We start from the raw sequence: 14225 nt of genomic DNA, 5'->3' as shown, positions 1-14225 counted from the left end.
AATTACTCATTTATAATCAGTTTATTAGACTCTGTAAAAATAAAGCGTTTATTTGAGTGAGACCACACTGCTGTTAACCCTGTATTAGAGTTAGAGTAGAGTTAATAAAGTATAAGATGACTGTAGAGTAGACAGTACAGTACAGTAGAACTCCTCTCTTTAGATCTCCACTTCAGTAAACATACAAAATCAATTACTTTCAAATGATCTCAAGTGTCAGAAGTAAAAGTACCATGATTTACTGTGGCTCTAATGTCTTATTATTATTTTTATAAGCAGACTCTGATTAATCAGCTCATTTAAGGTTAAAAGCTAAAATATCTCTCTCACTTAACAGAATAACATTAATTATCTGATTACACTATTGTTTTTTAAAATGATCATTAACACAAGCAGTTGTCTTTTATCTAGAACCTAATAACCTTTTTACAAGTTTAAGTTTAATAAAACATAACTTGTTTGAACACACCTCTTCTCATTCTATGCGCTTCTTTCTTTTTATAATTTTGTATATTTTAAATGTAATAATGAAGACTATATCAAAGTTAAACAGGAAATGTTTAACAATCTTAAACAAACCAGAACATGTTTTATACTTTAGATTCTTCTAAGTAGCACATTTATCTTTAAGGACAGATCTGCACAAACTTGCCATTTTAATCTCAGTGTCTTCATATAGGAGAGTCACCTGGAGTAGTTTTCTCAGCATCTTGAATGAGTTCCTGGAGGTGCTGAACAATAGTTACTGTTTTTCCTTCACACTGTAAAGCTCCAGCTCATTCCAAACCACCTCAAATCACCATCTTAGTTGATCAGGTTTAGATCAGGGGATTGTGGAGGACATTTTTTCACGATTTAATTCCATCAGTCCTTTAATCCTTTAGTTAAATGTCTTTAATATTAATCTACAATGTAGAAAATAAATTAAATACAGAAACAAAGAAAAACATTGAATGAGAATGATTGTCCAAACTTTTGACTGGTACTGTGTTAATATGGGAAGTGATCCCAGACTTTTGAATATTCCTGTTAGTAAAAGCTGCTTGATGTTGGTGATCATTGCAGATTGATGGAGAGCTTTCGAGTTCAGCAGTCTCTGTGGGACATGGTAAAGGAGTATGTCCCGGATTCGGAGCTTGTGGAGGTTCGTGCAGCGCTCGGGGGTGGACTGATAGACCTGTACCTGGAGATTTACTCAGAGGTAACACTATTCCAACATAATTAAAAACTGCAATAGTGTCCTGCCAGACTGTCATGGGGTAAATTAGAATAGCAGCAGATCATCTTCAGTGACGAGTCTTAGTGGAGATGACTGTGCATGAACTGTGTGAACACCATTAGGAACCTCTACAACTCGATGCTGAGACATCTGACATGTTGTGATAATGAAGATTTTAAAATCTTTTATTGTTCCTGTTCTTTCTCTTCCTTCCAATTATTATTATTTAATTACATATTTATGAAAAGTGCAAATATATGAGGTCTTTTGGGTTTTCTAAACCACGTCTGATGCCACGTATCGATAATATATTGCAAAAGAAAACAATATGATATATCATGATGAAAACATAATTTTGTCCCACCCCTAATTCTGATGGCAGTGCAGATCATAAACACCTGGGTTTGGTATGAGAGCTGGTCTGAGAGCTCGGGGGTGGGGGTACAGGGCTGGTTTAACGTTCTCCATGCTCTGCTGGTGCTTTGAAGTGTAGTTCTGGAGGAGGGGGTGCAGGGTGGGTTTGAGGCCAGGTGTGAAGGGCAGTAGTTGGGTTCAGGCTGTGTTCCTCACTGTGATTATTCCTACTGTTTGCCTTTCCTCCTTCTGTTTTTCTCATGTCTGCTGGCTTGCAGTCACATGCGTGTGGATCAGGTCCAGATTCTGAAAGTTTCCTGCCTCCGCAGACGCCGAGTGTTTAACTTGGGAAGAAATTCTACCCAACTGACGGCACATATGGTGCCTCTCATGTAGTGGCGACTATTGTCCAGATTTGAGGGAACATAAGGTTCGTGGTGAGAGTGGTGAAGAATAAACTGCTGCTAAATATCAGAGATTTTTGCTGAAGCTGTTTCTGCATTAGAGTCACTGTGTAGTTTATAAACTAAATTAAAACCTGCAGCAGACTTTACATGATTACATGATGCCAATGTACAATAATATGCCAAAAGTCATTGGACATCATTTATGTAAATTGATCATAACCTCACACCTGTATACGATGTTAGGCCTTATCTTGTGAGTTAGGTAGAACACTGGCCAGAATGCCCATGGCTATGGGGTGAGAAAAACACGGCATCTCACGATGCAATATTATCACAATACGTTGCCCATGATAACAATGATATCATGATACTGTGATGCTCAATATATCACAAGACAATTCTCTACGATACTTCACAGCATCTGTGTTACTGAAGAGGATGAAATACTCCTAAATAAACAAATACCATTAATTGATCCGCAATGAGAAGTGTGTACTGGGAATACGCTATAGAAGACCACCCACAGTGGACAGACAGACTGCAGTACATCACTCTTTAACTTCCATGCGGCATTTGGCATGTCTGTGTAATCAATAAAAATATGGCTAAATAAAGGTGATACAAAATTATTTGAGTGATGTCGTAGAACAGCTACTTTTGGGCTCTAAGTGGTCAGGCAGGCTAAGCGCCTGATCAGGAGATCGCCGGTTTGAATCCTGTTCATGTAGCTTACCATTGGCTACCGGTGCCCTGAGAGAGCTTGTGTTGTTCTCTACTCTCATCACTCCAAAGGGTGAGGTCGCTTAGCATGAGGCATCTGTGAATTGATGTATCAGAACTGAGTCAGATTCACCATTCACTGCGGAGCCCAGTTTGCATCTAACTTCTAAGCAATCTCAGATTATGGTTTTGGTTCTCTTATAGCCAGGCGTAGAATATTATTACAATATAATTCTTTTGGCTTCTGGCTCACAGACATGATGTTTCTAAAGTTGGAAAATTAGGTTTACTTTGTGCGAATCAACAGACAAATTTTATTCTTATTGGAAAACCTTTATCGAATATTTTGAATTACTGTCAGACCTTCCCACGCATTGGAGTGTAATGTCATTTATGTACAGATTGTTGCATATGTTGGATTATTGTATTCTCTGTTATGTATATCTAGGAAAATGTAGTTCAAATGTTTTTATTTTTGTGATTGTATACTCTATCTTTTCTAAAAACAGCAGTGCGATAAAATGCTTCGTTTTCGTTTGTTATACATTATCAATATGCAGCGTCAAATATAAATAATTTATTGAAACATAGACTCTCTTCTTTGCTTCATTACTCCACAAGGTGGCGCTAATCAAATAAATAGGGTGAACATGTGGTGAATAATATTGGTTATTCAATTCTGTGAAACTGACGCTGATCAATCCATAATTCCCTGTATTTAATTATTTAGGAGTATTTTATTCTCTTCAGTAACACAGGCTTCTGCTGTCCTTTTTCATATCCCTGCAGGTTCAGATGTTGGAGCAGATTTGGAGAAATGTGCAGGGTGGCACACCCCGGACTCCCCGGACTCCTTTAGCCGATCCCCCTGCTGTGAAGGAGCTGCTGCGGGCGGAGCTCCAGCTGCTGCTGCTGAACCTGCGGGAGAGAGCCGCCAGACTGGGAAGGTGAGGAGACTGGAGTTTCTGTGTTATTCCTGAATCACAGTACACAGTACACATTACACGGGAGGAGACAGAGAAAACACAGAGCCACGTGCAAGAAAGCACATGGCTAGTACAACAGACAGGCACGGGAAAGAGAACATGACAGGTGTAGTCTATAATACAAGCTTTACTTATCCCATCTTCTCCCAGAGCAGTTACTCTGCATCGATATAATGAAATGTAAAAATGAAACATGTTTATTATTTAGTGCTCAATAGCCTGTAGTGTGAGGGGGCGGAGCTGAATTTCTGGTGGGAAACATAACTTTGACATCATGACAAATGCTGTCGACCCGTGAGAGCAGAGCCGAATGGCTATACAGGTGTTTGTACAGTATATAGGGTGGATTTAATTTTTTTTTTTTATATAATTTTTTCTAATTTTTCCCATTTTCTCCCTAATTTACACGGCCAATTACCCAACCCACTCACTAGGACTCCCCTATCACTAGTGATGCCCCAACACATTAGGAGGGTGAAGACTAACACATGCTTCCTCTGATACATGTGAAGCCAGCCACCGCTTCTTTTCGAACTGCTGCTGATGCAGCATTGCAGAGCAGCATCACAGTGCACTCTGAGGAAAGCGCAGCGGCTCGGCTCTGATACATCAGCTCACAGATGCCCGGTTTTGCAGACATCACCGTAGGAGTGATGTGGGGAGAGAGTGCCATCTACCCACCCGGAGGGAGCAGGGCCAATTTTGCTACCGCCGGTAGCTTGATGGTAAAGCTGCATGATTGGGAGTTCGAACCTGCGACCTCCTGCTCATAGTGACAGCACTTTAGACCGCTGGACTACTCGGCGCCAATTGTGTTAACTTTAAACATGGTTTTTAAAACCAGTGATTTTTTAAGTGAATAGTGTTTATATACATTTAGCTACATACAGTGCGACTCAAAAGTTTAAACACACCTTCTCATTTAGGTTTTTATTTTTTTATTTAAATAATTTGAATCATCATCCAGACTATGGAGGAACACATTAGGAATCATGTAGTAACTCAAAAGTGTTAAAAAAAAACCCAAATACTCTTTTTAGATAATCTGATTATCTTTTCCTGTGCAACAGAGGAAACTCTTGCTCATCCTTTCCTGGTGCGGTCCTGATGAGAACCTGATGAGTTTCATCATGATGTTTTATATGTTTTTGCGACTACACTTGATGCTTGTTTCAAAGTTCTTGACATTTTTTGGATTGACTGACCTTCGTTTCTAAAAGTCATTTTTTTGTTTGTCTTTTCAGCCATGCTTTCATCCATACCCCTTTCTTTTTCTTGGCTTTTATGGGCAAAAAAAGCATCACAACTAGCATTGCAATAGTTTTCTGCATTTGCTGATTGTTTACGTCCAGTGCATAAGAAACTCTGGTCTGGGCGTTTATAATCTTAAACCTGGCGGAGTTTTATTCAGGGCAGATGGGATCTGTGACGTCTTTGTGTGTTAAGTCTTTCACATTTTTATGGTGTAGTGTGGAGGGGGTCAAGTGTGAGTTTGCTGCCACTGCTTAAACAAATCTTAGTATTATAAAAAGCATTAATGCAGTGTGGTTTAAAATAATTGAATCATAGATTACTATAGATTTTTCTGTCTTTTCACTTATTTGTACAAACGCCATTTTCATTTTCGGATGCATAATTTTAATTGCCAAATATTCAGTGCATCCTCACAGAATGAAATTTTACAAAAACACTGCTTTGATTTTTTTTAGTTTTGATGCAAGTTTTATTTTTGGGGAGTTGCTATGGTTTTAGGGTGCATAAATTAGCCTCTGCTTTTTATATCATGTTGTTTGATATTTGAGGCTTTAATTATTGATTTATTTATTGGTTTAAGGTATGCAACCAAAATACATATACACATGCTTACACAGACAAGATAAATGAAAATAAAATACATTAGGACTAAAAAAGAAAAAAAAAACACACAGTTCTACATACTAATTGTGACTGGCCCCTGGGGTTAGGGGCGTGGCCACTGTGACCCAGCAGTCAGGAAGCTCAGAAGAACACAGACACAGGGAGTAAATGAACTTACTTACTTTTAAGGCCCTCGACCACACCCAAAATAACTCAAAACAACATAACGCCGGCCCAATAGGGCTCCAGTTGCTTAACTTTCGACTTTTAGTCCTTTTTTCAGGTCCGTTTTTTCTCAGCCCTCTGCTCACCAGTGAAGTCTCTCCCTGAGTGAGGGCTGAAGCCGTGTTTTTAATCCTGTCTCAGCTGGCTGCTTAATCAGTCTGGATGCAGACCAGCTGGGACAGGTAGGGCCATGCGTCCCGGCGTGGGGCGGACCCATGGCTCCCCTCGCCTCCTCACGCCACAGTATAAACAATAAGAAGTAGGGGCAGGAGTCATAGACGAGGACACATTTAAAACAAGTCACTTTAATTATAACAAATTGGAATCTGTAACATCATTGTGCTCTGTATCATCTAGATGTTTTAAAGAGTCCCCATGCTTTATAATAATACCTTGTAGATCCATTTATGGTGTGGTAAATTCTTTTCAGTGTCATGAAGTATAGTGCATATTTTACCCTGTGAGTTTGGGAAGGAGGATATGTTTTTTTCAAATGTAACATAATGAGCTGCCTCGCTATATATGCTTGTATTTGCGTTTAGATATATTGAATGTAGCAGGAAGGACACCAAACAATGCAATGCATGGAAAGGAAACAGCAGGTACTTGCAATATGCCTGAAAGTGAGCTGAATATATAATGATATTTGAGGCTTTAGATTCATAGATCTTGAAGTATCAATCCTGTAGATCAGGGGTGTCCAAACTACGGCCCGCAGGCCATTTGCAGCCTGTTTCCTTTTTTCGAGCGGCCCACAAGGTATTTTAGAAATAGAATGAAAGTTGGCCCGCTGTTAAGCAGGATTTTATAATGTGAGATTCAAAGTTTAAATGCTAGGTGTCAGAAACGGGCCAAAGAGTCTAAAAGCGGAGAGTGTGCGCAGCTGTAGTGCAGAAAAATTGGCCAAAGAGTCTAAAAGCGGAGAGTGTGCACAGTTGTAGCTCAGAAAAATGGACCAAAGAGTCTAAAAGCGGAGAGGGTGCGCAGTTGTAGCGCAGAAAACGGGCCAAAGAGTCTAAAAGCGGAGAGTGTGTGCAGTTGTAGTGCAGAAAAACAGGCCAAAGAGTCTAAAAGCGGAGAAAGTGCACAGTTGTAGCGCAGAAAAACGGGGCAAAGAATCTAAAAGCGGAGAGAGTGTTCAGTTGTAGCGCAGAAAATCGTGCCAAAGAGTCTAAAAGCGGAGAAAGTACACAGTTGTAGCACAGAAAAACGGGGCAAAGAATCTAAAAGCGGAGAGAGTGTTCAGTTGTAGCGCAGAAAATCGGGCCAAAGAGTCTAAAAGCGGAGAAAGTACACAGTTGTAGCACAGAAAAACGGGGCAAAGAATCTAAAAGCAGAGAGAGTGCTCAGTTGTAGCGCAAAAAATCGGGCCAAAGAGTCTAAAAGCGGAGAGAGTGCACAGTTGTAGCGCAGAAAAACGGGCCAAAGAGTCTAAAAGCGGAGAGAGTGCGCAGTTGTAGTGCAGAAGAACGGGCCAAAGAGTCTAAAAGCGGAGAGAGTGCGCAGTTGTAGTGCATAAAAACGGGCCAAAGAGTCTAAAAGCAGAGAGAGTGCGCAGTTGTAGTGCATAAAAACAGCCAAAGAGAAGCGGAGGGGGTGCGCTGAATGTAATCAGGAAAATTTATTATTTAATCTGGTATATTTCATTATTTGTTTTATTACAGAGTCTGTTGCCCATGTCTGTGGCCCCCAACAAAAAAAGTTTGGACACCCCTGATGTAGATGTTTAATTGAGAAGTTATTCACCCCAGCTCCATTTCTCAGCTCATCCCATGGCCTACATGCCTTTAAACTAACTTTCCTCACAAATTACCATGCTGATAAATGTGCTGACCTGGAAAAAGGTCACCAGGGTGGGGGTCAGAGTTCAGGACTCCACTCTGTCAAATGCAGTCAGAGCTCCAAAGGCCTTTCTGTCACATTGTCTGCAGTTTGTTTAGCTATTACATTGTTTGCCTTTTAATTTGTAGCGTTTTATGATCACGTTCCAATTTGTTGCCTAGTTATCTCAGTTGCAAAGGGTCTTTTGTTGTAAAATGGCTGTTTGTAGGCTTTTTTCGGGGGGTTCCCACTTGTCATTGTAACAATGTGTCCGGATGACTCTTTCTTAAGGAGTTATTTACAGGTACCAGTGAGACAGGAGGAGTGGTGGTCTCTAAGTGATGGAACGATGCTGGAAAGAATGCTGTGTCTGCTAAAGTTCTTCCTTTTGAACAGAGCTTTATTTGTTGTATAAAGTGCTTTACGCACAGATGTCGTGTAACTCGCTGAAACTTCGCTGTGCTTGTAGATGTGACCCAGCGTGACGTTCAGATGAAAGGGAGGCCGCAGATTCCCAGACGAGGATACAGTCTGATTATAGATTGAGGAGTTGTCCACCCACAGCGTAATCTGTGTCCGGAAAACTGTCCCTTAAAGTGTTCATTAAATCTTTGCGTAAACAGGCCAGGGCTGCGCTGGAGCAGTTGCACCTCATTGTGGAGAGCAGGTGCACTGCGAACGGCAGCAGCATGAATCAGACTGGCGATTTAAACTCACAAAGAGCTGTAAAGAGTTATTTTCCATTTCTTTCTTGTGCTGCTGAAATAAATCGGCCTGCGTGCCACGAGCAGATGCCCAGCACATGATCGCCCCACTGAGTGGAGCTGGTTGTTTCTTCTGGTTGTGGTTTTGTTTATAGCTCTCTTTTTCTTTCTCTCATTCTCTTTCTCTCTCATTCTTTGATTGTGTCATTAAAAGAATAGGAGCAGAAACAGTGTTTCCTCACACTTCAACCCCCACCCCTGAATATAGTATACATTACACATTGCTGTATATAATTCCAGTAAATTATGTAAAGCATTCAGCAGCACTTATTACACTTTGGATCCATTTACTCAAGTTACTGGTGATTGCGATAAACGATCTTGTAGGCATTTTAGACCACTAACTTGGCACTAATAAAATAATAACATGATATTGTAACAAATAAACTTTCCATTCCTGTTCACGCACCTAATTTTGGAACCTGAAAAGTTCCAGCTTGAACCAAAGTAGGTTATAGTAGGTTCTATACTATGCGCTATATAAACAGTACATACACATTGCAAAGTGTGGAGGCAAGGGAACCGTGTGCCTGCCCCACGCATGACGTGCAGCCCTGGTCTGTCCCAGCTGGCACATGTTGAACCTGCATAAAGATCCTGCTTCAGCCTTCACTTAAGAGATGCGCTGATGTTGAGAGACACTAAAGTTAAGCAACTAGAGCTGCACTGGGCCGTTACTATGTTTCTTTAAGTTAGTTTTGAGTGTTGATAGAGGGCATTTTCCTAATAAAGTTGCAGCCACGCCCACAGTCACATAATATGTAAGTGCATACACAAAGGAATATGTCACAATTACTAAAATGATAGATGTCTTGTCCATTCATTGAACGATAAGTCGATAAAGTAGTTATTGTAACAGGCCTACTAGCACATGCTTCCTCCAACACATGTGAAGTCAATCACTGCCTCTTTTCGAACGGCTACTGATGTAGCATTGCCGGGTAACCAGCGCCACATCTATCTCACCTAGGAGAGAGCAAGGGAGTCCAGCAGCCGATGGCAAGCTGCATGGTGGGGTTTCGAACCATTACATTACATTACATTACATTACATTTGGCAGATGCTTTTGTCCAAAGCGACTTACAATAGTGAAGTACAAAAGTAATAGAAGTTAAAAACATCTTCAGATAGGGACTAAAGGAGGTCAAAGGCAATAATAGGATAGAGCAGTGAAAGAGGGGAAGAAGGAAATGAGGTTAGAAGTAGTTAGTGTGTTAGAGGTGTTAGGAGAGTAAGTGCTCTTTGAAGAGCTCTGTCTTCAGGAGTTTCTTAAAGATAGTGAGAGATTCTCCTGATCTGGTAGTAGAAGGTAGTTAGTTAGAGGTGTTAGGAGAGTAAGTGCTCTTTGAAGAGCTCTGTCTTCAGGAGTTTATTAAAGATAGTGAGAGATTCTCCTGATCTGGTAGTGGAAGGTAGTTAGTTAGAGGTGTTAGGAGAGTAAGTGCTCTTTGAAGAGCTCTGTCTTCAGGAGTTTATTAAAGATAGTGAGAGATTCAACCAGTGATCTCCTGATGAAGAATAATAAAGTAAAAGTCCTTTATAATAAGTTGAACAATGAGTGTAGAAACAAGGAGGTGGTCATAATGTTGTGAATTGACTGTGTAAGTAGGCTATATGGGGGTTACAGTAAATTTTATTGTTATAGTCTACAATGTGGGAAGCCACATAAACAAGTCTGTGTGAGATTACATAACTATTGGAGGCAAGCATGTGATATTAAGCATTTAGTGAATTAAGCATTTAGTTGGCTTAAAGGAGAACTCCGGTGTGAAATGGATTTGGGGTGTGTTGACCATGCAAAGAATTTGTTAAATTAATTATGTCGAAATTAATTCCAGCTGTTGCTAAACATATTTTTATAATATTGTGTTTATTCATTTAAACTGAATTAATTTTGCAATCTGTTCCACTTTTTGCGTTCTGTTCCAAATGGAGGTGGGCTATTCGACAAAAGTTCGTACTCATTATTGTGTTTTATTATGTTTAAGTAAGTAGTTTTTAGCATGTGAATCATATCATATTGCAGTAAAATACTATTTGGCTCCAGTACAAAACTATTTAAATCTAACCAAGCAAACATTGGGACACAAAAATACGCTACTGTTTCTTAACCCACTTCCAAAAGGAATGTGGATCCCTGCCCACCGGTCTGCCCCCATCTCAGGGGAGCTTTCCCAGCACTCCCCACCAGCCAGACTCGGAAACTGACTCTAGCTTCTAGCAGGGGCCGGCCTGGTCTGCAGAAAAGAAGGAGGCCTGATTTATAGAGCTGCCTGGCAGGCCTGTTCTCCCTGCCTTTCTCTCCCTTCCCGTTCCCCAGCTTCCCACCCCTCTTGTGTGGTCCGCCTCCCCTCTTTGTTGCTTGTGATTTGTTACGGGTGAGAGCGACGGAGCTGCACCTGTCCCTTTTTCTGCAACGTCCCCTGGTGCTGAATGCCCATTGAGCTGGAGGACCCCAGCATAAGGCTCCTCGGAACTGGGCCCTAAATCTGAGTTCCCCTAAATCTGTGCAGGAGAAGTGTGATAACAATAAGTGCAGGAAGTTTGTGTACACAGCGTATTTCACATGGAGGCGACCTGTAGGAAGAGGGGTCTGAAAAGGTCCTTATTTAGAGTCCTGCTAAAGCTAAAAGTGCTTCCTTTGATGCTGTGGCACTTCAGTACCATCTTTCTCCAAAGGCATTAGGACTGCCTTCACTAACAGAGCAGCTGTGTGCTGCTTTCTGATCTGTGCTAAACGCCACAATGTGGCCTCTGTTCTTGTCCAATCCCCCCCTAACTCAACTCCCTGAAACGTGGCTTAGGTCCTGCTGGTATCAGATTGAGAGCTGCAGAGCAGGCTGTCATGCTTTTGGCTTCTTTCTGTGAAAGAATGTGTTCTTATTACACTTTTTCTTTTTGAAACAAACCAGCGACTGGAACTGTAATTAGACAAAATAAGAAAAATGTTATTTTGGTACCACTTTAAAATAAGACTACCTTTATAAAGGGTTTATAAATGGTTTACAATTAGTTTATTAATGGTTACTAATAAGGTTGTAAGTGCCTTAAAAATCATTAATGATCAGTTATAACACATATGTAGAAAGGGCAACAATGACCTGTTGTTTGCCAAAAACCCAAAAGCATATATTAATCTATATTATTACCCTTTCTATGTATGTTTTATAACTGATTATTAATGATTTTTAAGGCATTTACAACCTAATTAGTAACCATTAACAAACTAATTGTAAACCATTTATGAACCCTTTATAAAAATAAAACAGTTTAGATAGGTGAAAAGTCTTGGTGTTTAACAACATATGAAAGACAGGCTACTCCTGCTCAGATTTCCATAGGCATTTCCTAAGTTCCTAATGTAATTTAAAGAAGGAAGTTAATAGGAATGGTGGAGGTCAAGCTGAGGTTTGTGGGTCCTCAAAAAACTTTCAGAGAGAGCTGAAAGTAAAAAAAAAACCCTGTTGTACTGTATAAAGAGAGAGAGGGGATGCAACGCAGTGGTAGATATGGCTCAGATACTGGTATTTTAAGTTTTAAATGAGTTCATGTTTTTTTTATAATGTAGTAAAATGTCTCACATTCAACATCTGATATGAAATCTGTGCTCTAAATGTGGGTCTTATTTTGTGAGATTTGCATTTTTCTGTACATCTTACACAACCTTTTTGGATTTAGAGTTGTGTAGATGTGATTTAATGTGATATATACAGGGACAGGAAATATCCAGCTAATGTTTTAATGGGAATATGAGATGATCAAAAGCGTGTTGTACTTGACAATTTAATGTAGCAAAACGCTACATCTAAAACAAATAATCATCCATGCTGCATCAAAATGCGTGGTAGGTTGTAACTGTGCTGTGAGTAAGTTTAGGAACACAGAGACTGAACTTTATCTGTTAAATGTTTTCCTGTGTTGTAACTCCAGGTTCAGGTCATGTGGTGCAGTGTAGACTAAACACACACTCTCAGTTTGTGGTGGTTCTGTGGTTAAATCCTTTAAATGATAAGGTATTGTGTTTCTTCACACACACACTCAAACCCAGCCGGACCTGCTCTGATCTTTACTCACACTCATTCATGTTCTGCTCACCAGCCGGCCAGCCAGAGGCATTACTGTAGCACAGCTGGAGCTGGCCAGTAGAAGCAGTCTTTCATCTCCAGCCAATTCTCCAATCACCCCACACGTCTCCCTCTCTCTCTCTCTCTCTCTCTCTCTCTCTCTCTCTCTCTCTCTCTTTCATTCTAGGAAAAGAATGTACAGATATTCAGAAACAGTTCAGAGAAAAGTAGGACTGTCCTCCAATTCAACATGTAAACTTACTGTAAACTATGTATAAATATGTATTATTACACAGTTTGTAGAATTGGAGGACTGTCCTCCTTCTCTCTGAAATGTTTTTGAATATCTGTACGTTCTTTCCTAAATATATATATATATATATATATATATATATATATATATATATATATATATATATATATATATATATATCATTATAAATAAATATATAATATTTACCATGCATAATATTTTTTTAGGTTCCACATCCTGCATTAGTATCAGAAAGCTTAAATTAAACAAATACGTTCCTTGGTTCTTTGTATTTATACTCTCGTTTTTTTCTAGTTACCTGTTTATCACGTATATTACCTTATTACCTTATTTTCCCTGTTTGTTTATGTATATATATATTTCCTCATTTACTCCTTATGTGTTTTTGTTTATTTGTTATTTAATAAAGCTGTTTGTCTCACCCGCTTTTATGTCCAACTTCCATCTGCTCCCGTCTTACAACTATGTGTAGTAGGTATATACAGTATATTAGCACATAACAGTAATATAAATGTGATGAGCTAGTTGTGCCATAATATATTTTGTTTATCTATTTATCTACTTTAGTCAATGTCATTAGAAACTGTATAGCCTGTTGCAATATAGCTATATATAGCATGTCCCCTGGACATGGACAGATAAGATAAAATTTAAGATAAAGATAAACTAATGTACAGCACTGTTAGCTCACACCATTCAACACTATCTTTATGTTAAGCCCCAAATGACTTATGCTTTGCTGCTTAATATGTATGTACTTATTATTCTGTTCTCAGCTTGTATCAGTCATTTTTAGGGTTGTCTTGAGATAAGCAGGCCATAAGTCTAAAAGCTTGAATGTTTCTCTTGAATCTGTTGTTCTGTACTGTCTGCTGTGCTGCTTCACTGATGAGCTCTTCTTATCTGTGTGCTGCAGGGATGGAGATGAAGTCGTGTCCCGGTATAATCACAGGGTGGTGAGTTATGCACTTGCTGGCAGAACAGGAAGCCCAGACAGCCAGTGTGAGACTGCAGCGCCATCCAGCAGCCCTGAACCCAGTCTCAGCCGCTGTGACAGCAGGTCTGTATTCCAGGATCTCTGCCCGTCTGTCTGTCTGTCTGTCAGTCAACCATTATTATCTATTGATATGATAGCACCTGTGTTGACAGCGTGTCAAAATCAATAGTGGATAGGTCTGGCGATGCCTTTCAGACAAGACAAAACTAGAAGGGCAGAAGGTCATCTTCAGTGATGAGTTCCACCTTTGCCAGTTCCTTTGATTGCCCAACATTATGTTAATTATGTTAATGAGGTCATGCAACCAGTGGACTGACCTTTTCTTTCTGATTTTATTCTCAGATCAAGCTCACGTCTCTCCTCACGCTCTAGTGAAGATGATATTGAAGCTTTGAGGGAAAAATTAAACGTCACCCACATAGACGAGGTTGTGTCAAATCTCAAGTAAGTGCCCTGATCCTACATCCTGATCTTAAACACTCAGCAGGTTGGAAGTGGTTTGCAGTGATTTTGTTCTTGTACTTTTGTTGTTCACAA

The 14225-nt window shown here is 39.9% G+C and overlaps 1 protein-coding gene across 1 annotated transcript in view; it reads left to right on the top strand.

The window, feature by feature from the left end:
• The window catches only part of ccdc24 (coiled-coil domain containing 24), a 28444-nt gene that overhangs the window by 180 nt on the left and 14039 nt on the right, over positions 1 to 14225 (top strand). The window contains exons 2-5 of the mRNA XM_022677888.2: positions 1066 to 1201; positions 3490 to 3647; positions 13608 to 13751; positions 14031 to 14132. Of these exons, the coding sequence (XP_022533609.2) occupies positions 1070 to 1201; positions 3490 to 3647; positions 13608 to 13751; positions 14031 to 14132 (536 nt within the window). The 5' untranslated portion in view covers positions 1066 to 1069. The remainder of the gene's footprint in view (positions 1 to 1065; positions 1202 to 3489; positions 3648 to 13607; positions 13752 to 14030; positions 14133 to 14225) is intronic.

Source organism: Astyanax mexicanus, chromosome 8 (assembly GCF_023375975.1).
Source record: "Astyanax mexicanus isolate ESR-SI-001 chromosome 8, AstMex3_surface, whole genome shotgun sequence".
In the NCBI taxonomy this organism is placed as follows: domain Eukaryota; kingdom Metazoa; phylum Chordata; class Actinopteri; order Characiformes; family Acestrorhamphidae; genus Astyanax; species Astyanax mexicanus.
The sequence above is the reverse complement of the archived record's forward strand: the minus strand, read 5'-3'. Positions and strand labels throughout refer to the sequence as shown.